Here is a 24,695-nt window from a genome sequence, read left to right as displayed (position 1 = left end):
CCGTAGTTAAAAAATAATAATTTCTCTTACAAATTGGAAAATGTTTATATTTTATTTGTTGATAGTCAAATAAAAAAATTACAATCAATAGAATGTAAAAAAAATTACTAATAGCTACTACACTATGTTTCGAACGCATTCAGAGTTCTTGACTTTTTTGAAATGACGTCATTGTCACGTGACCTACATCCAACAAATCGGCCAACCAGAAACAAGCACCCGACTAACCAAACTACAGTTTAGAGAAATGGCTGACGACAAAGAAGTCGAAAAAACGATTGCAGAAGACTTGGTTGTTACCAAGTACAAATTAGCGGGTCAAATTGTTAACCGTAAGTACTGCGATGTATCTATAATTGTCAAAAATTAACCGGTTCATCAATAAATGATTTCTCCATGTACTCGACTCATGGACGCGTGTCATCGCCATGCGGACAACGTGCTGTCTCTAAAGCCAATTCTTGAAACTTTAAAACTTTTCTAGTTCGATTCACTGAAAAGGTGGTAATTCATTATTCTTCGTTCCAGGCGTTTTAGAACAAGTAATTGCAAAATGTGTGCCCGAGGCGTCTGCAAGAGAAATATGTGAATTTGGCGACAAGTTAATATTAGAAGAAACATCTAAGGTATTCAAAAAAGAGAAAGATTCTAAGAAGGGCATTGCATTCTCGACATGTGTGTCTGTTAACAATTGTATATGTCACTTTTCACCGATTCCAAGCGAAACTGATTACTTTCTAAAACAAGGCGATCTTGCGAAGATGTGAGTATAACACAAAAGTTAGTTGTAGTTCAATAAAATGGATTACAAATAGTTTTAGAACTTAAGTTAACTATTTCCTGTTATCTTTTCTACTTGACACAACTTTGACTTAATACTATTATATGTTTACTTAATAAAAACTAAAAAAAATCATTGTAATTAATCACACTATTTGAGGCTGTACTTCTCAGCACACTTACTATGTCCATAATTGTATTTGAAACTAGTAATATTTTTTTATTCAGAGATCTTGGTGCTCATATAGATGGCTTTATCGCGGTAGTTGCCCACACTGTGGTGGTTGGTGGTGGGGAGGTCACAGGGCGTGCAGCAGATGTTCTCCTTGCTGCATATCTTGCCAGCGAAGCCGCCTTGAGATTATTGAGACCAGGCAATGAGGTATATATATACATATACTTATTTATATAAGTTGTAGATTTTTCTCCATATTATTTTTTACTTTTAAAATCATGATATATTGAAAAGATTGGTCTTAGTAACCATAACATTTTATAACAGGAAGCAACTTCTATCTTATGCTTCTTCCTCACTAAGAATGATTAGATATGATTTGCGTAGGAAAATGTTATAACTTCCTGAATCTTTCCATATTATCTAATATAGTTAATTTTGGTACAAGCTCAGGATAAAATAATGTAAAATCTTATTGTCAAAAATGTAATTATTTTTAACAAAAGAACTTTACTACATCAAATATTTATTTTTTTCTCAACCTAAGTCTTCTAAGACATGAATTTTATGATATAAAGCCTAAAGTTGTTTTTTTTTTCAGAATCAAGCAATAACAGATGTAGTACAAAAGATTAGTGCGGAATATGGTTGTAAACCTGTTGAAGGGATGCTTTCGCACCAATTAAAACAATTCCGCATTGATGGTGAAAAGAGTATAATTCAGAATCCTTCGGAAGCTCAGCGTAAAGAACATGAGAAAGCTACGTTGGAAACCTATGAAGTGTATGGAATGGATGTGCTTGTTTCTACAGGAGAGGGTGTTGTAAGTAATTAAACATTCTAATATTTCCTTTGTTTGCTAATTCATAAATTTTGCCATCGCATGTTAAGGTGTTGGTTTTCTCTTTGTTTTTTTTAAATAAATGACTGAATTTTAGTTTGTGTGCGAAGTAAAAATTAAACATTTCCACATATAACTATAGCAAAAGTTTCTATTAATAGGCCCTGAATTCTTTCCAGGTTTAGTTTACAATAACACATCTGGCAGTACTCAGGGAAAAGTAAAGCAGTATTAACTCTTATGAAATGTTTATCATACATTTCAGATCTTAATATACTTCTACATACAATTTTAAACTTTGTTTATATTTAAATTGTGTTTAATATGTTTTAAAATTATTTTTTATTACTTTTAGGGTCGTGAAATGGATACAAGATGTACAATATATAAGAAAACGGATGAAATTTATCAACTTAAATTGAAAGCATCAAGAATGTTCTATAGTGAGGTATATAACAATCACATCACTTTTTTCAAATATTTTTTTTTCTAAATATTATGGCAGAGATTTCATCCCTGATTTCTTTTTAAGTAATACACTTGGATGCTGTATTGCTATTAATATTTCAGGGTACATAAATGTAATGTGTTTGATCCATTGAGAAACCCTTTAGTAGTGCAATGGAATAAGTCATTACCACAAAAGTTCTAAAGGACAATTTAATTTATTTAACAAACAATAAAATAAATGCATAGATTATTACAAAAATACTATTTGTGTAAATTTGAAAGAGTTATTTATATTTTTACCTTTTTTTACAAGGTACGCAACAAGCATGGCTCAATGCCATTCAATTTACGCAGCTTTGACAAGGAGACAAGTGCTCGCCTCGGTGTGGTTGAGTGTGTCAACCACAAGCTTATTGAACCATTCCAGGTATGTTACTAACCAAAGAATTCATTTGTATGTTGTCATTAGCTGTCCATTCTTTGCAGAATATAGGTCCAAATGTTTTGGGAAACAATTCTTGATTGCTTTTTGTCTAAAAGTTTTATTTTACACATAGTTTTTAAGGTTTTAAATGTTATGTTTAATATTGTAGGTTTTATATGAACGGCCAGGAGAATTAGTAGCGCAGTTCAAGTTCACCGCGCTACTGTTACCCAGTGGTACGCACAGAATTACCGGATTGCCCTTCGACAAGAGCCAGTGCAAGACTGACCGCACCATCAAGGATCCCGAGCTTAATGTAAATATACTTTCTAAGAAAAATTGATTAGTGTATTTTGGAGATGTCTAATACATCTTTCAAGAATATGTTTCAATAGCACACCCTGATATCTTTCAAAATAGATTTCCACATAATCAATTTTGAACAAGCACAGGGTAGAACAAATGTGATTTTTTTGAGCTGATTTGTTTTTCTTAACACTTCAGTTTGAAGAATTACTACATTCATAATTTGGAATTGTTACAGCAGTATTATTTTAAAATAATATTTTTCCAGTTGTTAACTAACATTTTTTGTTTTGCCAGTCCCTTCTGAACTCCTCTGCGAAATCCAACAAGAAGAAGAAAAAGAAAACTGGCACAGAAGAAGCCATGGAGGTTGAAACTGCTGCATAGCATATCTGATCACCCTCACAAGGAGGACTATATCGCTGAAAATTTATACAATTTTTTTCACTGACGTCATGCAAAACATCCAGTACAATAAAATTAACATTGGAAATAAATTAATTATATGAGGATATTTTATTTTCAACTCCCTTAGTTTTCTGTTATCGTAAAATCACTCTCATTTACATTTTTTTCTTACGGTCACAAATAAAAGTATTTGTAAAATTTGAATTAATAAAATAATATTTTTTACATACTACAATCAAATATTTCTTTTATAATCCATATTTGTTTTATCTCTTCATATTATATGTCGTGTTAGAAGTAATGGAAAGTGCACAAAATTTTCCTTAAGTACACATTCATTAAAAGTACATTTGGTACTGAATTTTTCAATAATTTATCTGAATATTACATTTTCATATATATTAAGGTCTTTACAGAGATATTAGGTGTTACTAAACATTGTTAAAGGCTTAGGAGATGTTTATATTATACAATAATCTATTGTTATATTCAATGTAATACTTTCTTATTGACACTGAACATAATTAAATAAACGCTGTGTTAATGTTGAGGACATTTGAAATGCATTAAAAATATCTATGTTCACGGGGACGGATATTTGGTAGCAATAATAAAAAAGAATAATTAAATAACATATCTCCAAGTCTAAAACATGTAATTCCAAAGTGTGTTAGTGAAATTGTGAAACATTAGTAATTGTAAATTTTTGGAAATTAGAAATGCTCTTTAAATTTTTAAGTAATAAACTTGTCAAATACTAAATTTGTAAAAAATTAATAAATCTAACTGCCACTTTTGTGGACTGTTTTCTATCTTAACTTTTATTTTTGTACTAATTTGCTACCATTACACATTTTTTTAACCTCTAATTGTTATTGGACTGAATGAAACTATAGAATACTCCTTTGTAGAAAGAAATGGATATAGAATTTTCACTCTATAGTTATAAATACTAGTCAGTGTGTATCTTAATAATATTGTTTGCATTGAATAGATTCCCAAACTACTGAACGGATTTGAAAAATACTTACACTGTAAGAGACTACGCTATCCCAGTTTGACATGGTCATATTTATTATTATCTTTTTTATACTGCGTAGATGAAGTTGAAGAATCTTACTATAACAGGGTTCTTGACAAAATTCTTTGAAGGGATATTAGGACTAAAAGAAAAAAGTATTTATCTTGTTTAATGCTCTTTAAGATATTAACAACAGTCGACAACTAACAGAAACTTATTAACTTTAATAGCATGAAATACTAAACAAGTTAAATAATAATCTAGTTAAACATAGTCATATTCCTATCATCTATTTTGTACCGTCTTGGCTGCTTACAGGTTCAGTGGAGGTTGCTGATGATATTTTATCATATGCTAATGTTATTGCATTTGTGGTGTGAGTAGGAAGGTTAATTAGGAATTGAAATGTCGATTTCACACCACAGTTCCAGTAGTATTTGAATAAATAGGATACTCTATCATTTGATGGGAGTGGAGGCAACTGAAAACAGATCAGGTAAAAATTTTTTGCGAATACTATTCATATTAAAAAACAATTTCAATTTCATGTAAATAGAATCTAAAGGTGATTGTTAAAACAATTTAGAAACTCTTTTAGAAAAAAACAAGTAAAAAGTAATATTGTCATTTCGTTACCTCAAATGGTATTTGTTTTTTGAATTCACCAACATATGGGGACATTCCTTTCTCTAATTCTTCATAAAGTTCTCGCGTTGTTTCACTATCCTTCCAAACACCTTTGTCCACAGTGTAATACACTGCTGAACCTAATACAGCCGACTTAATACCGAACCTGTGAATGTAAATCACAAGATTTAATCATTGGTGTATTTAACACTGAAAAAAACTAATGTTTTGTATTTACTTTATCATTTTGTTGCTTTATGAGACTGTTAACCTAAAATAATTATTAAATACTTTATTTCATTACGTAATTTGACGTTGACATATTTTCATCTGCTTTGTCAGTTGTCAAAGTTGCCGTCAATTTCTAATTTAAATGCATTTCAAAATACTTTTTTCACAAGTCCAGCCTTAATTTGAAATACTAGGCTCTAATTCAACCCTGCTTTAAAGTATACGAAATGTACTTCTTCATAAGGTTGTGTTTTTTATATCGTGAAACAGTTGGAACACGTGTTATGTTATCTTCATAATATGATTATATCTTTGCTGTAGTGCACGTCAATTGTCATTTATTTGTCATTACAAGAAGATTTAATGCACAACAATAATGAATACTTTAAGAAAAATAGAGCAAATCATTGAATTGTGTCTTGTACCAAAACTTAACAAGAACTATGATGAATGCAAAAATCATTCAGAATTTGGAATACGCAATAAAAACTTAGATAAAAACTTTTACCTACTCCAAAAACAACTGGAGGCTATTAATTTCAGGAACTGTAATAATCCCGAATCAGTTATATCACAACTATTGATATTGTATTTTGAGCTATCAAGTAAAAACACATGGGACGAAGCAAATTGTTTGAAGTGCTCTGAAAAATTAAATTCCTATTTTCAAACATTCTATGAAATAAATCTTTCTAATGTAATATTTCAAAATGCTGTATTTAACCATCAAGAAATTTTTGACAAATGTTTCGAAAATTTACACAAGAAATTGTCTCCGGCTGAATTCAAAAAGTATCCAACTCAAATTGATGTATATCTTAGACTGATCAAAAATATTAAAGTAAGCCAATAACAATATTATGTCTTTGTAACAGCTCATATATCTTAGATATTAATTTCTGGTGTTAACTTTCAGAGATACAATGTGACTATAGTTCCCTCAAAAATACTACCAACATCTCTTAATCTAATAGATGACTATATAATAGAGAATAAGTTGAACGGATTGAAGTCTTGTCTTTCCATATTGCAGTGCTTGGTAAGATTTTATTTTTAACAATCTATTATCCTCCACCTTAATCAACCCATAGATGTTAAAATTGATCAGTTATAGAATGGACACTGTTAACACATTTTTAATTATAGGAATAATAATTTAAAGTAGACTCATAGAACTCAAACATTTGGATTAAAAGACAATGTAAAAACATTGTCGTTTAATTTATCTATAAAAACCTTTTAACCTATGTGTATATTGTTTACAGAATAATAATATAATGTGTACATTTTTTACAGAATAATGATGCATTTGAGCAGGGAAATTACTTTGAAGTAGTATATATAAGTCTCAGGAAACTTATAACAGAAAAAGACAATGAAGCAACAAAATTGGTTTTTGAATGTTTATTAGCATTGTATAATATTCTACCAGCTGATAGTAAGGTATGTTTCATTATAAAAGTATATACTTATAAAGGGTCTTTGAACAAGGACAGGTAGATGTTAAAATTGAATAAAACAAGATGTGTGTGAGATATTAACAATATTTATTTTTATTTGAAAGGCCCATTTATGCCATTATGGATGGAATATGACATCATTCAATGTCCACCATGGCTTTGTATGGTGGCACAAATCAGAGAGGTCCAATTTTTAATTACTCTGCTGCATAGATCCGGATGAATCTGAGCGATGGCCTGCATTATGTTGGCTTTCTGGGCAACGGTCTATTGTGGCTTATTGTTATAGACCTGCGACTTCAGAAAACCACACAAGAAAAAGTCTAGCAGAGTCAAATCACACTATCTTGGTGGCCAATTCATGTCACCTCTGCAAGAGATAACCCTACCCTCAAACTGTTCATGCAGAGTGTCGTTCGCAGTGTGGCAAGTACCACCATCGTGCTGGAACCGCATGTCGTTCATATCCATATTGTTCAATTCAAGCCAAAAGAAATTGTTTGATCTGTAGCGCTCGCCGTTGACGGTGATGGCGTCGCCAACGTTTTCAAAGAAGTACAGACCAATGACGCCGCTAGACCAAAATCCGCACCAAACGGTTACCTTTTTTTGATACATTGTCACCTGGTGAACCTCATGTGGGTTGTGGTCATCCTATATCCGGCAATTTTGCGTATTAACAAAACCATTCATCCAACAATGGGCCTCGTCGCTAAAGATTATTTTTCGACCAAAATCGGGGTCCACCTTCAAGCGTTCCGAAGCCCATTCAGCGAACACACGGCGTTGTCTATAATCATTAACTTTGAGCTCTTGGGTCAGTTAGATCTTGTACGGATGCAGGCCCAAGTCCTGACGCAAAATTCTCCAAGTTGAAGTCTGCGAAAGGCCGAGTTCTAGTGCACGGCGAGAAATCGACTGCCTCGGAGTCTCCTGAACACTCCTACATACAGCGGCGATGTTCTCGCCCAATCTGGCGTTCCTTTGACGTAAAGCTGTTGGTTGGTTGTTTACCGAACCGGTCGTCTCAAATTTGGTCACCAATCGTTGGAGAGTAGACATTGAAGGGCCACCGCGTCTACCGTAAAATGTGCGCAATGCGCGCAACGTTTGCGCAAACGAACACTTATTTTGATAATAAAGTTTTATCATTTGCACATGCTGCTCAACCGTAACTTGCCATGATGATTTGGAAACAGAAACAGATTTGACAGATGCCGCCAAAACATAATGGCCGCCACACATTATTAACATCGACCCATCCTTGTTGAAAGACCCTTTATTTACTTTCAATATTATCCTCATCATCATCAGCTCACTATACGTCCCCACCGAGGGTCTCGGAGAGTACCGTAAGTTAAGGGTGGTAATATTATCCTACACCAAGTAAATTAATATTTGTTTTTAAAATATATTGTAATAATGTAATAAATGTTTATTTTTTTTTAATTAAAGTTAAAAAAATACTTTATTTCTGTTGATTACAAAAAAAAGTTATGTTATTTTTCAGAAACAAAAACTAGATGAAATGTACAACGCAGTCCTGGACCAACTTATTATTGAATCTAATTTGTACAGAAAAGCTGAATGTCTAAAGTTTACAAAGACTATAATATCAATTCACAAAATACACTGTTGCAGTAGAATAATATTTTTTGCCATAATTTCCGATAACTTAGATTTGTGCTGTAATGAAGCTGTAAGTGAAGTATTGCTGGAAACCGTGTTAGAGGTATTGATTTTTATAATATTTCTAATAACAAATAGTATAAAGTTGTGTCTTGGATTTTATATCATCATCAGCTTACTATACATCCCCACCTAGGGGCTCAGAGCCTACCCTAAGTTAAGGGTGATGAGGCCATAGTAGTTTTTATATCTTAACTCTAAATTCTTATTTTTATCTACGAAAATAGCGGATCATAATGCAATTAAATTACATGACATAGATATGGGTGTAGGAAATGTGAGAATTTTTTCCGAATTTGTTTTTTTTTATTTCATTTTTTTATCAATCTAACTTGATGTTATATTGTTTCAGACTTTAAAAGAATGGATAAAATATTGTTGGTGTGTATGGAAATTTTCTGTGGGACATAAAATTCTTTCCAATCTTTTTAAAGTATTATATTGTTGTAAAGATGAACAGTTAGTACCAGAGATGCATAATATAATTGTGACATTAATAAAATTGTGTGATGATGCAGAGAAAAAGAGCATTATAAATAATTTGGAAATTGTTGATTGCACTATTAAAAATGATTTTATAAACAGGATAAATGCAATAAAATGTGATGTAAAATAAAAGATTCTTTATTTTTAAGAAGAAGAATGTTATGTAAGAAAATATAACTCTCCAGTAACAAATGCTTAGTGTTATCATAAAATAACAGTCCTGTTTTGCAAATCATTCAATTTCAATAAACAAATATATAACAGTATAATTATTACAAGAAATAAAACATTTATTTTATTTACCAAGACAAGCTCGTTTTAATTCACAAATATGTACATATTTGATAAAGAACCCATTTATATAAAGTGTGATTGTAGATAAATAAATTCATAATAACAATTAATTGGTTTTCTATAACAATACAAAGAGATGTTTGACATCAAAACTCACCGTTTTATCCTAGGTAAGAACTAATTTTCTTTGGCCATATCAGACAAAGTGTCACAAATTTCCTCTATTGATGGCCTATTGAACCTTTCTTGTTGTAGGCAACATGTAGATAGTTCATATATTTCTTTACCTTTTGTCCAATTTTCAACCTTTGGATCCAAAATGCTACTAATATCACCCTGTTCTTTGATACTTTCTTTAACAAAATCTTTAATGTGTATTCTATCGTTATTACTGTTGCTTACAATTGGTTTTAAACCAGTAAGTAGTTCTAAAAGGACAACTCCATAACTGTAAATATCTATTTTCTGTGTTATAGTTCCATAGAATCCTTCGGGAGCCATGTAAGCAGAAGTGCCCATTGGCGATGTTGTAACAAATGTTGATTCATATTGTTTAACAAGCCCAAAGTCACAGATCTAGAATAAGGAAAACATTTATGATAATAACAAGCACATTTCATAACATGAAGCATCTATATAATGCCAAACAAAAAAAGCATACAGACAAATTGAGAACCTCCTTCTTTTTGCAGTCAGTTAAAAAATACTGATATTAAGTTATTAATTAAATGTTTTCATATTAACAATAGTAATTTGTTTACCTTAGGCACACAATCCTTTGTGAGCAAAATATTAGCGCTCTTCACATCACGGTGAACAAAATTATTTTTCTTTACATTTTGTGGATTGGAGTCACCTGTTGCACTGGTATTTGGAATAACATGTTCACTTGTGTGTAAATATTTTAAACCCTCTGCAGTGCCCATCATTATATTAATCCTTTGTCTTTCTGTCAGTACCAATTTAGGTTTAGAGGAACAATTAGTATCCAATTGCTCCTCTAAAGAACCTCCATCAACATATTCACAAATGATACATGGAACTGGTCCATTCATTGAGAATCCTAGTATCGGAACAATATTTTTATGTCTAAATTGAATCAAGTTTTTAACTTCAGTGTTGAACATATCTATCACAATATTTGGTTTATGTGCGGGCCATAGTAAATGGGTATGGATCTTTTTAACAGCAAGAGGTATTCTGTATTCCGGATGATAGCCTAAGAACACTTCTCCAAAACCACCACTGCCTATTTTACCACTGGGACCAAATGGACCATCAACTATGGTGTCTGAAAACTTTGATGTTATATTTTCCAATTCGCTGTACTGAAAATTAATCAAATTAGTAGCTTCTAATATTTCTTTGTCAATATGACTATGCAAGTCTGGTATATTAGGTAATGATTTTTGGAAGGAGATATTTTCACTCTTAGGTTGATTGGGAGAGTCCTGAGAAGTTCTCTTTTCACTTTCACTATTAGTAGTAGCATCACTATATGACGTATCGCCTCTGAACTGTTCCGACTTAGGAAACATAAGTTCTAAATTAGGTATATTTCTTGATGATTGTGCAACTTCTGTTGATTTACTTTTGAAATTTACTGTTCTCAAAATATCTATTGCTGGAATATTATAGCTGATATCTCCATTTTCAGTTTTCATAGGCACAGTACTAATGTTGCCTAAATTTTTGTCTTTAGATGTATCATTTTGAATTCTCTTGGTTGGATCATAGGAATTAAATCTTTCATTTATCTGTTCATTTTCTAATATAATAGAGACATCTGTATCAATGTCTGCACCAGGACCATCATTTGGTCGAGGCGCTCGGTTCTCTGGAAATAAAATTAATAATCTAAGTCCTGGATAATTGTAAAATGTTCTATTGTTGATTTCATTAAAAGTAGCAATATAATCCTCAAAACAGACATTGCATTTACCATATTCTTTTAATATATTGTGATTCAATGTTTTACTTTACCATGTAGAAGAGCTGCAATTTGGTCTGCAGCTTTCAATATATTTGCCTTCTGTACAATATCTTTTAGTGTTGACAATGTTGGTCTTATTTTCCCTGAGGTTCCCCACTCATCAATTAATATTTCTGCACATTGTCTGTTACTTATTTTTGAATAATTTTCAATAAGTCTAAAACAAAATTTGGAATTTTATTTTGAATCATAAAATAAGTATATGTTTAAAAAACTTAATATAAAAATTTGACATTAAGTTGTATTTAACTTCTTTTATAAGGTTACCGACATATTGTGTGTACAGATTTTACTACTCTTTAATAAGGAGTTAACTTGCAGTATCAACTACTGAACATATTCGATTGATATCACTTCGAGAGGACGAAAAGATAAAGGAAAAAGATTTAATTGTATGTTTGTTTGAATTGAGTAGGTCCCGAACCTACCGAATCAATTTGGAAAATTCTTAAAATTTTTCTAGTGACACGGGCTATATTTATTACTTGATTTTCTTTTTAATTCTGCGCGTACGAAGTCGCAGGTTACTGCTAGTTTATAATAAACACAAAGACTACTGTAACTCTAAGTATTTATTAAAATATAGATTCTGCTCTATACCTCTTCAAAAGGAAACTTTAAACTTTAGACATAATATTGTGTTTAAAAATTGTAAACGTAAACATACCTTATGTCTTTATCGGTATATTTTCTTTCAGAATCAGAGCTACCAAGATTCTTCGGTATAATCGACATAACATTTTTCCAATCGCTATTTGTTTCCAAAGTGTTAATAACGTCATAAAGAGTTCCCGCTGGCAATTTGCGCAGTTCCATGTTTGCAAGCATTTTAAAAGTAATATTTTCCTTGTTTTGACCCTGACTCAAAATGTAAACATTGACAAATATTAAGAGTGATAGATAAGAAAGATCTAAAACCTTTTTACTCAGGTATTATAATATTATTGTTTACCATGAAACTGTTAAAAATTTTGCGATAAAATATGTAATATGTATTTTTTAAGTAAATCTTAAAACCGTTCAACTTGCGCATACGCACCTGCGCAACATGTACCTATACGCAGCAAAGAGCTACGCCAACCAAAGGGTATAAGTAACTTTCAAAGAGTAAGTATACCAAAGTATACTTTTAGGCGTAAAATAAATCGACATGTGAAGACAAGTATGAATTAATATGTAATATTTTATATACTCTTAGGTGTAAGCATTAAAACGCAGTGCATGTCTAATATGAAAAAATACATTTAAATAAAATAACCTTTAAAAACGATTTTTAGATACCATTCTGTAGAAGTATAGCTTTTTTTTAAATGGTAACGGGGCATTAGGCCAGCTCGAATTCAGCGCGACTGGCTTACTGGGCTGGCTTTGACTTATAGTATACTTATTATACTCTTTGAGTCAAATTATGAAGCTGATAAAATGACATTCGTTTTTTTGTATTTTCAGGCTACCACAAAATCTTCTTGAAGAACTATAATAAAGTTTACTGTACTTATCACACAGCGGTTGGCAAGGTTTTACTTCTTACCATAATATAATAAATGCGAATGTTTGGATAGATGATTATTAGCTGTGTCCTGAACGGCCACATGGATTTTGCTGAAATTTGGCATACATGTAGATCATAGCCTAAAAGAACTTATAAGCTACTACACTTAGTTTTTTTTTCATCTCGCACGGACGTAGTCGCAGGCCACATCTAGTATGTTATACGGCGGTTTGAATAAGAATTAAGAGTATTATTTGCAAGTTTCTGAAATATTCTGAATAATAATAAATTAAAATATTCTTCTGTAATACATGTTGGTAACATGTTTTTCATTCATCATAGTTGAGAAATGCTACAAAACATCATGGAAATCATTTAATTTATCCAACCGTCTTTAGTGAATGAGCTGCATCTGCTATTTTTCAGGATAGTACAGTCAGCGTCATATAGATCGTCACAGACAAGATATGCAAATATATAGGTACACCAAAAGTATTCAATTATATCGGTACAACAAAAGTCCTCAAAATAATAGATACATTCACCCTGCTCAAATACATCGGTACATACACAGCGTCAAATATATGAGTACATGCAAGATGCTCATAAATATCGTAGCAGCCACAGCGTCATAAGTAACGAAGCAGTCAAGGTGCGCAAAAATATCGGTACATTTGACAAAATTGAACTCTATCTCTATATACTTGTGATACAATTTGGAATAAACTACTTCTGTTACATTCATTTGACACTTTGCATCAAACCATTTTTCAAAATTTACTAAAAGTGTTCGACGCGCATGACAGATATTAGGTAGATAAAACCAACATCAAATTTAAGTTTGTCATCATATATGCTAGTTTGGTCTCGTGGCCTTACCGTTCGCCGCCGTTGGTACGTAAGGTCGGCGGTTCAAATCCCAAGCCACTATTTTTTTTTTGATATTTAAACTTTTTAATTTTAATATCGAAGCACATGTAACTAAATTCTATCGCCGTAGTTATTAGGTACTTTTTGATATTGCCTTGGACTAATGAGTTTGATCGTTAAAGTACTTTTCTATTTCAAACAAAAATGAAGGAGATAAAGCGATGCTATTGGCATGCAATTTGTTTATTACTCATGTTTGTTAAACTTGTACCGGTAAAAATAACACTTTTACTTTTACCTTTTACTGATACTGATTATATTTAAGAAACAAAGAAAAAAAACTGAATGTCAATATCCAAACTACATCAAATTTTTGGTCGATTGCAATAAACATTTCAGTGTGCGTGGGCGCGCACACATATGTAGATAACACTTGTACGTATAGTTTCCGCGCGTACCATTCTTAAAACCCGCAAAGACAATCCACGCTCCGCCCACTCACTTCACCCGCGATGGTCTGACCTAATTGTTGTTAACTTTATTTAAATTTCTTTCTACCCGACAGCGAAAATTATAAAAAAAAATTGTCGAGCAAAATTTTACATTACCAAATTTTTATTGGTTATGAAAAAATAACCCCGTGATTGAAAAATGAAAAAAAAGTAGCCTGAGATTCGAACCGGTAAACTTACATATCACGGCAAACATACTAGAATACTGCGCCAATCTAGTATTATAAATATTGTGACAAGGCAAAATTTGACATTAGTTAATACCTATCTGTCATATTCGGCGTGACAAACTTTTATATTTAAGCGTTATGACAGGAGAAGAAAAATATTGGGTTGCCCAGTAAGTTCGTGCCGCTTTATAAGGAAAATTGAAACCCTGTTCTCTTAAATTTTTGGAAATGTTTTTAAATTATATTGGTACGACTCTATACCTAAAACGTCTTTTATTATTGGATAAAATTTTAAAAATTAGTTTTTATCTCAACCAATGAAATGAAATTATTCACAATATAGAAATTTTTGTGACGTTTGATAATGGTGGAAATCCGAAAATGAATCCACTTCAGCTACAGTCTATTGTAAGCTTTATATCGAAAATCAGAACGAACTTTCCGGACAACCTATAATGTTAATACAAAGTGTCAAATGAATGTAACAGAAGTAGTTTTTTTCCAAATTGTATCACAAGTATATAGAGATAGAGTTCAATTTTGTCAAATGTACCGATATTTTTGCGCACCTTGACTGCTTCGTTACTTATGACGCTGTGGCTGCTACGATATTTATGAGCATCTTGCATGTACTCATATATTTGACGCTGTGTATGTACCGATGTATTTGAGCAGGGTGAATGTATCTATTATTTTGAGGACTTTTGTTGTACCGATATAATTGATTACTTTTGGTGTACCTATATATTTGCATATCATGTCTGTGACGATCTATATGACGCTGACTGTACAGAAAGAGAGACAAAGAAAGTAATTCATACTGAGCATATTTCAATAGAAGAAAAGTCATAAATAATTCTTGAGAAAAAACCAATAAGAGACAGTCCTCCAGACAGAAACATACCTCCAGAAATTATAGAAGCTAAAAAACAAATGAAAGAAGATTTTAAGCACATCAAAACTTTAAATAATGAATATGACATGTTCAGTAAATTAATTGCAAATAAAATATGAAAACTAAAAGATCACAATGCCAAAGAAGTTGTAATGAATTACATCTATGATTTGCTCTTCCGAGCAGCCATGATGGATAATGTAATTGTAAACAATCAACTGAATTCTGTAATCTGCCATCTCCTAATTCATGTGCAATCCCATTCACCACCACATCATGAAAAATATATTTCATCTAATAAACTACCAACAAAAGGGTCACAAATCGTAATGACATAAACAAGTGAAGAACTCTATGAATGAATGAATGACATTTTTTCTATTAGAATATACTTACTGTTCCTTAACTGTTTGTTATAAGACCAAAATAAGTTCTAACTAGTAAAAATTGTTCAAAAATAGTCTTTTTTCTTCATCTAAACCTTCGAAACAATCGATAGTTTTTCTAACAACATGAATCTTCGCGCGACAATGTATCCGTAGCATAGAAATTATTGCAACACATATTAAAACAATAAATTGTGCATTTTACTAATAAATATAAAATTACATAATTTTTCTTATATTTCACAATAACCATCATTATAAATTAGAAATGTATATCATGCAAGGTCAGGTGAGGAGGTAGATTGTTGAAGACGTCTCGTATTTCATCTAGTTTCTGTTGCGCGGTGATTCTGCGCCATAACACCGGACACTCGGTGTTCTCGCATTGCCTATACTCAGAGTGGCTCGTGCAAGTACTACAAATCTGCAATCATTTGGTATATTTTAATTTTTATGAATTTAGTTTTAATGAATTAACCTGAATTTTCCCAGAAATGTATGTATTCTTTCACAAGATTTCTGACATTTTCGGTAAACAATTAGTTCAATCGTCACACTCACGTCATAACAATGTTGTAAATGTGTGTGCGCGCGCGCAAGTCTGGTAGCGAGCGGGAGAAGGGCTCGGGGCCGTGCGCATGCGCCGCACAGAGAGCGGGCACCCCGCGCGCCGCACACCGCGCACCGCCCGCGTTCCATGTACCGCGCGATACCCCCACCACGGCTAGCTGCCGCTCTCTCTAGCTGGATCTCTCGTCCTTGACCCACTTCCTTCCACCTGGACACAAATATAATCAAATTAACGAAAACCGACGACTCTGATGACATTATGTATCATTCTTCACTTTAAATTATTTTGGTAAATTACAGGTCCTTCTAGCCGGATTACTTAAAATTTAAAATGAGTCACTAGAAGTGCGGGCATTAGTTCGTAAGAGTATAACTGACCAATTGAAGACGTGCACTCCTAGCAATGAAAGGCAGCGGTGCAGCGGGGGCAGCAGGACTCGCGTGGCGTAGTAGGCGATGTGTGGCGCGGCGGGCTGGCGCAGCAGGTCGCGGGGCGAGCGCGCCAGCCGCGACAGCGCGGTGCCCGGGGCTCCCGCGCACACCAGCCACGACACGCGCCACCCTGCACGAGGCACGCTTCTCGGATCGCGGCACATCAGTCGCCTAGCATACAAAGATAACAGTTCATTTACAATTGTATATAACCAAATATGGTAGACATTTTCTACAACGATTTTTAATTAAGATTACGTCCAATTGTGAATTAATAAGAGTTGAAATGATGACCATACTTGGCAATTTCATTAGGAGGCACGGCCGCTCCGGACTTGTACCCCGCAGGTCCGTGGTACTCGCGCGTGAAAAACAGCTCGTGTGGCGGCAGTGTACCGTCGGCGAGGCGCGCCAGCGTCGCGCACACCACGCGCTTCACACGCGACATGTCGCCCGTCTCGAACAACTCGCACAGGGACCGCTGGAGTAGCTGGAATTTTCATCATTAAACTTTGCCCACTGCTGCACTTAGGTGGATCACCTAAGTCCAGCAGTGGGCAATGCTCAATGCTTTCATAGATACATTCCATATAGTAAAAGATGATCTATCTCCTCTTATGCCAATTTATACATTTTATATTTAGATTTATAAGTAACAGAAAACTGCAATTTACTTGTGATTCTATATTAACAGTGGTAGTCACTTAACATCAAATATTGCCAATCTAAAAATTGTGGTTCTTCCGAGTCGGTGGTGTTGCAAAATTTACCTTAACTCCAGCGGGGCAGCCATCCCTGCGCACGGTCTCAATGCCCTTTGCTTCATAGACTGGCTTCTCTTGATCCGGACTCTCGTACATGTAGCCCACGTAACGTTTCTTTGTTTGTAATATACATGGCTGGTACACCTAGCAAAATTATTTTAAATTAAGTTGCGGTAATTGAAAATATTTAAAAATAGGCCTTATTCTGTAATTGATAAAAATGTTTAGCAATTTATAACATAAGCAGTTGGTAAACCTTTTCTAGTTTTAATACGACAGGTGATGGATTGTCAGCGGTGACTGCGTCAGCGATCTCTTGTCCAATCTCAAAGGCGCGCCGTCTGCTCGCTCCCGGAATTAATACAAACATTGAATCCGTATCGCCGTATATCACCTGTAATTTAAATTCTGCTTATGTAGTATCAATTTAATTAACAATTTATCTATGTTCTGCTTATTTTTTTTTAATAAAAACATTTTTTATCTCTGAAAAAGTTACAAATGGAGTGGCGGCGCCACTGTCGATAATACAACAACCTGATTGGTTGACACTCATTGCAATTTGACATTTAAATTTGACAGCTTTAATTGCAATTTCACTACACATTAGACAAATATTTGGTTGGATTATACTATTAATTGTAATTAAATAAATGTAGATTACTAAAATAAAACTATAAGATCTTAAGTATTAGTGAAAGTTAAACCTTTGCATTCCATTTATCAGTATTGTTGACGAGTTTGATAGCTCGTTCCAATGTTTCCCGTCCCTTGGCAACGACGCTGTCGCCTACCTCCACACACGGCATGCGCCCGCTGAAGTTAGCCGCGGTGTAGCCGTACGTTACATTCGCTATTAGTTTCAACCCTGAAGTTATCAACAAGAGAAGACAACTTTGTATAATTCTAATATAATCGAGGTGAAATGCAATGCGGAGAAAAACTGCCTATTGCGCACTATATACGTCAGCATAATCGAGAGTGATAGTATCACTAAATATACCACAGATTAAAAAAAGACGTTTTGATGTTTTTCATAATAACATATGAGCTCATATATTATTTGTAACGAAAAATGTAAAAAAGAATATTCTTGACTCTAGCGCCATCACCTGAGAGCTTTCAGTTCTACCCTAAGTGGGTAGCGAATTAAATTCTTTGACTGCAAGTTGAACTATATTACAGATTCTTTACCTAATTGTCTTGAATGCATGGCTTTTTTAACTGCCTCATCAGTTTGCAGTTTCATATTCTTCTTGACTGCTTGCCGCGCGGCGAGGATTCGTCTTAGTAGCGCAGGTAACACACCACGACGCACTGAAGATTTGATAAAGCCCACGCCCACAGGTGACCAATGCACTAATTCATTCCCCACTAGTGTGTCCAACTTTGATTTAGGTATACGTAAACGCCATGCGCCGAATTCGTATGGCGCATCACTAAAATTAATAGAATTTGTCATTTGTAAAATCCTACTAATATTACAAATGCGAAACTGTTAATGGATGGATGGATGCTAGAAGATATCCCCGGAGCGGCTCAATGGATCTTGAAGAAATTCGGCATAGATGTAGAACATAGTCTGGAAGATCACATAGGCTACTTAGTAAGTTTTTTTTATAAATAGTTTAAGTGTTTATTTATAACGATGTGAAATTTCCACTAGCGCGATCGTGACTGCGATTTGTAACTGTCTAATGGAATAGGGATTTAAATTATAAAATCAAATGTTTTTGGTGCGAAAATATGAAAAGGTAATTTAATAATAAAAAGTAGCATTATAATAATGGTATAATAACATACCCGTTAATATTTTGCACGCGACCGATGCAGGTCGAGAAGCAGTAGTTGTAGGCGATCATCATAGAAGGGTACAAACTTTGAAAATCCAATACTATCACTGGATCCGAATAAAAACGGGATTCTGTAAAAAAATATATGCATTTATTGTTATTTGGCATAAAAAGGAATTGAACACGAATTCTACTATTACTGATATTAAATATATATTAGTAACCTGGTTCAAATATAAGTGGCAGACATTCTGGCGCACGCATTGCGGCTCGCTGTCGTACTGTAGGCGACAACGCGACTAAGTTTAGAGGTCGAGCTGCACGCAACATGAGCGACTCCACGCGGAACTGAGAGCCCCGGGACAACACCTCCCACCATTGCAGACCGAACAGACGAGCCAGCTCTGATGTACGATCTAAATGGAGACACAAGTAACACATTGTTTTAAATTTAAACTTCAATTTTTTTGAATTAAATCTTTATTAGGAAGAAATTAAAGATGTATTTACTTATCATATCTAGTTTCTCCAACATCCTAACTGTTCCGGACAGTTTAGTGAGATAATATTCAACTGGAATCCATCTTAAAATCCTTGATTCATCATTCCACCATTCTGATAATTGTGCGTAGCTATATGTTGGTACCCTCTCATTTAATATCACGTACATGCAATTCTCAAAGCTATAACTGGATAATGCCAACTCATGTCTAAACAGACGCCATACATTAAACGTAATTCTTCCAATTACCCTCCCTTCTAATTCACTTTCATCATTCCTCCATCTCTTCTGTCGATGTTTCTCGGTTATTCTAGAAATTTCCATTATAACCTCAATGCCTAAATTTTGCGCCCTTTCTATAACGTAACCCCAAGAGTTCATTTCAATATCGTATCCACATAAAATATCAGGGTCGTTTTCTTTTACTAATTGTATCAATTTATCTATACATTTAATTTCATTTTCTACGTATGTCACTTGTGAATTAAAAACGCACCTATCCAATAGTTTTGGAGGTTGAAGTGAATCTATTGCGAGTATTACTGTCTTTTCATTTTGTAGAAAATGATTTGTTGGACAGTCATTTTTTACAGTAATAAATATGGCTTGGATAGGATCTATTGATGGGTCAGGGTTCAAATCTAAACGAACAGATGTATGCACTTCTATTAGCATTAATGTAAGAAAATTAACCTAAAAATTTAAAACAGCAATAAAATATATTTTTTTTAATTTTGGTCAAAGAAACATTAAGGCTTATTATACTTTATTTTTCAGAATTCAAATAATAAGATAACATACCTCCAATGCAGGTGAGTCTCGAATACTTTCACTTTGATTTTCTGTACTTCCGAAACAAAGAAATGAACCATCAGGTTGCATAGCTTGAAGACTGTTGGTTATTTTTGTTATATCCTATAAAAAAATAACAATTTAATTAAAAAATACATTAAGTATTTAAGTAAAATTACTTAATTATATACTTACTTTATCTGTACTTTCTAAACTAAGGCTACTGTTAATTTCATCATCATTTAAACCTATAACTTGAGATGATTCTAGTTCATCAATATCTTTTAATTCTTTACAATTTAAATTAGATTCTGTTGTTAATTCTTCTTGTTTCATCCAATTAATAACATCACGTGTTGTAGGAGGTTTGTTAATCGGTTCTAAAATGTATTGTTTATTCCCCGCTAATAATGATTTAAGTATTTCTGGTTTTGCAATATCATCCGGCATTTCATTTGTCTGTTGCAGAAATAATAATTGCCTCCATTCTTCTATACTAGTTGTGTTTAATACTTTTTCAAACGGATTCATATCGCGTGCTTGATGACTTTGTAATTTAATGACCATTTGACCTATTTCTATTTTGTCACCAACATCTTTGTAATTAGAGAAAAAAGGTTTCAAATTAAGATTTTCTGGTATCGAATACTTTTGACATGTTGATTTAACGTAATTTGTAGTAGGTGGTTTTATTTTAGGTGTTATTATAATTTTTTTATCATTTAAATCTTCAATTTCCTTTTTAATTTTAGTATCTTCACATATTTTAATATTTATAGGGTTTTGTTCGATAGTAATCTTAGTGTGATTTGCGGGTTCTGGAGATAAGTTGGTATCAATTTCTAAAGATGTATCCAAAAATTTTGATGTGTCATAAAAACTTGTGATGCCAACATCATCTGGTGATGAATCAAATGAATCATTTATAGAATTATCAGGGATGATAATTTTCTTTTTATTAGTTATTAGTTTCGATGGTCCTGCGATTGGTTCAAATTTATTATTTTTATCATATTCAATAGCTGGTTCTTGTTTCATTTTTTCAGATTTTATTTTAACTAATTCAGTAAGAGATATATTAGTGTTAATCACTTTTTCTTCAGGTTTCTCCTTATTTAAACTTATGTCTAGTACATCTATTGACATTTCTAAAGATTTTTTTGGAGTTGTATTCATAGATTCTTTACTTTCTGAAACATCTAATACTTTTATTTCTTCTTCTGTTTTTATCGTTTCTGTACTCAAATTTTTATTTAATTCATTATTTTCTGTTTTAGTGGACTTTTTAGTTTTTGGCCTAGATAGACCAAGTTTAAATGATGTCATTTTTCTTTTTCTTACTTTTTTAACATCTGAAACAATTTTAAAATTAGTACGAGTTTTTTTTTATTTACTTATATGTAAATTTAATAGACTTACGATCATCATCACATGCTCCATCCAATTGTGATATGTTAGCACCGTCCCAAAATGTATCATTCCAAGATGGTGTCGATTCCTTAGCATCACTTTCACTGAAATCATCAAATATATTCTTTTTTTTAGAGTGTAAAAATTCTGGTTTTAAAACATTTATAAATGATTACAATATTACCTTATATCACATACCATTTATCCCGATCCAAACAAATAGTATCATCATTGTATATTTGTGAATATTCTTTATCAAGTTCAGCGTCAGAATTTACTTCTTCGGCCATGTCCTTTTGAGTACCCATTACACTATCATCATCTATTTGCTTATCATCTAAATCTTGAAGCATATCAACTAATTCAAAATCTTCACTATCCACTGGAAACATATTTATATTAAAATATTGATCACAATTTAAAGTACAATTATATTCATCCCCAGCTAATTGTATGTCCCCACTGAGGGGCTCGGAGCCTACCCTAAGTGAGAGGTGATTAGGCCATAGTCAACCAATGAATTCCTTGACAGATATGTGCATGTTACATAGTGATGTTTTCCTTCACAATATAAACATTGAATATTTTCACTGCTATCTGCTAATTTGACTTATATTATAAATGCGAATGTTTAGATGAATGGATGGATGGATATTTGTTAGACATAATCTCCATAACGGCTACAAATCTCGTTGAAATATTGTATAGATGTAAAACACAGTCGGGAATATATAGGCTACTAATTTGTTTTTTAAAATGAGTGGACACAATCGTTGAAAGCTTAACTTACATAATACTTGACTGTAATGTAGAGAAAAACTGCTATTCAATGCTATATCTTCATCTACTAGTGTGGTGTCAAGAATAGCATTTTCACTATTATTTCTAAAAGTTTTATTTAATGTTAAACTTGTGTTTTCAGGTAAATGTGTACTGACATCGGTTGCATTATAAAGTTGTGATCCATCCATAGTCATTTCTGCTGGATAATGTACTTTAGGATCATTTGCCACCTTTGTCTCTATTTCAATTGGTTTATCAATTAAATTAGAATTTTTAACTAAAAACATATTTTGATATTTATAATGTGAATCTGTTTCATCCGTGCTATTTCTACTTTGAGTTAACGATTTCGATGCTAGAGATATATCTAACTGTTTCCTTCTTTCCATTTCTTGATTCCATACTTCTTCTAGACCTGGATTTTCTATGCCGTCTGCTTTTCCTATTCTCTGTCTATTTATAATCTGTGATGCGACACAGTCAGCTTCAAAGTAACATATACTTTCCGGTTTCAGATTGATTTCATCAAGTTCATCTAAAGGGTCATTACTATGTTGCGATAGACCATTTCTACGAAATTTAACACTTTGTAAATCTATATTGCTCATACCAAATAAATTGAAATCTATGAAAAACTGTAATGTGAAGTTAAGGTGAGATTCATGTGGCTGTAGAGGTTGACCCAAAATAGCTCCATTGCTGCATAACTCAACTGCCTGTCTTATTAAGCCTGGATTATACAGAAATATCTTTAAATATAAGTGCTCTTTGTCATGAAATCCATAGAAAGGTCTGAAAATAGAAATAAAAATTAAGATTAACCTGCTTATCTTACTAATATTATAAATGCGAATGTTTAGATGGATGGATGTTTGTTTGAAGGTATCTCCAGAATAACTGCATAGATGTCCCTGAAATTTGCATACGTGTAGAACATAGTCTGGAAGAACATATAGGCTATTAATTAAGTTTTTTAATTCCGGGCAGAGGGAGTCATGGGCTACAGTTAGTATAAGAACATTAATTTGGAATTAAGAAAACTTACAATCCTTTAACCAAAGATATTTTATATACATGTTGATTTACAGATGTTGCTTGTTTCAATGCAATATTTATAGCCTTGTCTAAGCTTGCTGCAATCTGTAACATTTAAAATTATATACACTTAAACTTAAAATGTTCCTTAAGTTAAAATATCTATGGATCAGAGAACATTTTATGATGATTTTGTTTTGTTTTTGGTTTGAATTCACCATATTTTTTTAAAATTCAATATTAATTTCCATATCTTTGTTAATAAAGTAATATAATACCTGATACAGTAATTGTGGTTCTGGATTTGATGTAGGACATGGTAAATAAAAATAAGGGAAAACACCATGAATATGAAGGCATGCGTTCCTTCCTTCTGGTGTAGGTCCAAAAATTCTAAGCACTGGCACCTAAAAACAGAAAAATATTCTCCTGATAAGCCAAAAAATATTTTTTACAGCTTTTCACTTGGGCGAGTTTTCTAAATAATTATGAAGGCTAAAACACATAAGCTATACATTCAGATGAACACATGATTACATGTATGAAGTTTGATAGAGAAACCATTAAAAACAATTATGTAAAAAGTATATTTAAATATTTTTATATTTATTGTACCTGTTTTATATCCGATCCTCTAAATTCAGAATATATAACATCAATACCAGGTACTGGTTTTGTAAGATAATGATCGCATACTACTATTCTTATTGAAAATTCTGGTTTCTTAGATAGTGACGAATCTGAAAATATTTATTAAGGTATGAGATACATATTTATATATTATTAAACATCTATCATAAATTTTACTTAGTAGTTTTTGGAAAGAATTAAACTGCACAGTTTTAAACAAGCGTTCATACCAGTAAGGTTAGTTCTGTCAGTGTTTTGAATGAAAGAATTTGAAGAATTCATTTTCTACTGTTGTATATTTCAATCATGATAAATAAGAATATATACTGCATTAAATTAAAAATTAAAGAAAATGTAACTTGTTTTCATGTTTGATCATGTTTTGTTGTTTTGATATTTGTCAATTAGACTTTTGATTTGTGACATATTAATTAACAAAGAGTGAGTGTGGTTATGAATGATTTTTTTTCTTAC

The 24,695-nt window shown here is 32.6% G+C and overlaps 5 protein-coding genes and 1 long non-coding RNA gene across 6 annotated transcripts; 3 read left to right on the top strand and 3 right to left on the bottom strand.

The window, feature by feature from the left end:
- Positions 1 to 181: 181 nt before the first annotated feature.
- On the top strand, positions 182 to 3,502 carry LOC106115901 (proliferation-associated protein 2G4). The gene is made up of 8 exons (XM_013309542.1): positions 182 to 332; positions 529 to 763; positions 1,009 to 1,162; positions 1,557 to 1,778; positions 2,152 to 2,244; positions 2,560 to 2,673; positions 2,840 to 2,986; positions 3,274 to 3,502. The coding sequence occupies exons 1-8, from the start codon at positions 248 to 250 to the stop codon at positions 3,361 to 3,363; spliced, it is 1,140 nt and encodes a 379-aa protein (XP_013164996.1). The 5' UTR covers positions 182 to 247; the 3' UTR covers positions 3,364 to 3,502.
- A 1,059-nt stretch (positions 3,503 to 4,561) lies between these two features.
- Positions 4,562 to 5,303, bottom strand: QIL1 (MICOS complex subunit MIC13 homolog QIL1). Its single transcript, NM_001312030.1, has 3 exons — positions 5,271 to 5,303; positions 5,042 to 5,198; positions 4,562 to 4,886 (listed from the first exon to the last, which is right to left on the bottom strand). Exons 1-3 carry the CDS (start codon positions 5,276 to 5,278, stop codon positions 4,695 to 4,697), a joined length of 357 nt encoding a protein of 118 aa, NP_001298959.1. The 5' UTR covers positions 5,279 to 5,303; the 3' UTR covers positions 4,562 to 4,694.
- Positions 5,304 to 5,454: 151 nt separating this feature from the next.
- On the top strand, positions 5,455 to 9,192 carry LOC106115900 (uncharacterized). The gene is made up of 5 exons (XM_013309541.1): positions 5,455 to 6,104; positions 6,180 to 6,302; positions 6,560 to 6,706; positions 8,234 to 8,455; positions 8,765 to 9,192. Exons 1-5 carry the CDS (start codon positions 5,640 to 5,642, stop codon positions 9,026 to 9,028), a joined length of 1,221 nt encoding a protein of 406 aa, XP_013164995.1. The 5' UTR covers positions 5,455 to 5,639; the 3' UTR covers positions 9,029 to 9,192.
- Positions 9,193 to 9,238: 46 nt separating this feature from the next.
- On the bottom strand, positions 9,239 to 12,274 carry LOC106115815 (interleukin 1 receptor associated kinase 4 tube). The gene is made up of 5 exons (XM_013309383.1): positions 12,138 to 12,274; positions 11,853 to 12,043; positions 11,176 to 11,342; positions 9,954 to 11,029; positions 9,239 to 9,768 (listed from the first exon to the last, which is right to left on the bottom strand). The coding sequence occupies exons 1-5, from the start codon at positions 12,216 to 12,218 to the stop codon at positions 9,370 to 9,372; spliced, it is 1,914 nt and encodes a 637-aa protein (XP_013164837.1). The 5' UTR covers positions 12,219 to 12,274; the 3' UTR covers positions 9,239 to 9,369.
- A 53-nt stretch (positions 12,275 to 12,327) lies between these two features.
- LOC106115816 (uncharacterized) lies at positions 12,328 to 13,113 on the top strand. The gene is made up of 2 exons (XR_001227778.1): positions 12,328 to 12,498; positions 12,635 to 13,113. It is a non-coding gene; the product is annotated as an uncharacterized LOC106115816 (long non-coding RNA).
- A 1,909-nt stretch (positions 13,114 to 15,022) lies between these two features.
- DNApol-zeta (DNA polymerase zeta catalytic subunit) lies at positions 15,023 to 24,606 on the bottom strand. Its single transcript, XM_013309382.1, has 20 exons — positions 24,452 to 24,606; positions 24,207 to 24,331; positions 23,870 to 23,998; positions 23,602 to 23,696; positions 22,564 to 23,348; positions 21,972 to 22,155; positions 21,783 to 21,877; positions 20,559 to 21,715; positions 20,373 to 20,486; positions 19,580 to 20,264; positions 19,294 to 19,485; positions 19,080 to 19,200; positions 18,471 to 18,715; positions 17,984 to 18,144; positions 17,533 to 17,670; positions 17,283 to 17,420; positions 16,812 to 17,002; positions 16,459 to 16,683; positions 16,072 to 16,288; positions 15,023 to 15,934 (listed from the first exon to the last, which is right to left on the bottom strand). The coding sequence occupies exons 1-20, from the start codon at positions 24,501 to 24,503 to the stop codon at positions 15,773 to 15,775; spliced, it is 5,211 nt and encodes a 1,736-aa protein (XP_013164836.1). The 5' UTR covers positions 24,504 to 24,606; the 3' UTR covers positions 15,023 to 15,772.
- Positions 24,607 to 24,695: the final 89 nt, after the last annotated feature.

This window comes from Papilio xuthus, unplaced genomic scaffold (assembly GCF_000836235.2).
Source record: "Papilio xuthus unplaced genomic scaffold, Pxut_1.1 DF827777.1, whole genome shotgun sequence".
NCBI lineage: Eukaryota > Metazoa > Arthropoda > Insecta > Lepidoptera > Papilionidae > Papilio > Papilio xuthus.
This window is presented reverse-complemented; position numbering and strand designations above follow the sequence as displayed.

Bases quoted from the DNA above. Each gene is read 5' to 3' on its own strand.
- QIL1 (NM_001312030.1), bottom strand. The intron at 4,887-5,041 runs GTAACGAAATGA...ATCTGTTTTCAG, and splicing joins AAAAACAAATACCATTTGAG to TTGCCTCCACTCCCATCAAA.
- LOC106115901 (XM_013309542.1), top strand. From the start codon at position 248: ATGGCTGACGACAAAGAAGTCGAAAAAACGATTGCAGAAGACTTGGTT. The intron at 333-528 runs GTAAGTACTGCG...TCTTCGTTCCAG, and splicing joins AGCGGGTCAAATTGTTAACC to GCGTTTTAGAACAAGTAATT. The intron at 2,245-2,559 runs GTATATAACAAT...TTTTTTTACAAG, and splicing joins CAAGAATGTTCTATAGTGAG to GTACGCAACAAGCATGGCTC.
- DNApol-zeta (XM_013309382.1), bottom strand. From the start codon at position 24,503: ATGAATTCTTCAAATTCTTTCATTCAAAACACTGACAGAACTAACCTT. The intron at 23,697-23,869 runs GTATTATATTAC...TAAATGTTACAG, and splicing joins AACCACAATTACTGTATCAG to ATTGCAGCAAGCTTAGACAA. The intron at 23,349-23,601 runs GTAAGTTTTCTT...TTCTATTTTCAG, and splicing joins ATATCTTTGGTTAAAGGATT to ACCTTTCTATGGATTTCATG.
- LOC106115900 (XM_013309541.1), top strand. From the start codon at position 5,640: ATGAATACTTTAAGAAAAATAGAGCAAATCATTGAATTGTGTCTTGTA. The intron at 6,105-6,179 runs GTAAGCCAATAA...GTTAACTTTCAG, and splicing joins GACTGATCAAAAATATTAAA to AGATACAATGTGACTATAGT. The intron at 6,303-6,559 runs GTAAGATTTTAT...CATTTTTTACAG, and splicing joins TTTCCATATTGCAGTGCTTG to AATAATGATGCATTTGAGCA.
- LOC106115815 (XM_013309383.1), bottom strand. From the start codon at position 12,218: ATGCGCAAGTTGAACGGTTTTAAGATTTACTTAAAAAATACATATTAC. The intron at 12,044-12,137 runs GTAAACAATAAT...ATTTTGAGTCAG, and splicing joins AAATTTTTAACAGTTTCATG to GGTCAAAACAAGGAAAATAT. The intron at 11,343-11,852 runs GTATGTTTACGT...ATTTTGTTTTAG, and splicing joins TATACCGATAAAGACATAAG to ACTTATTGAAAATTATTCAA.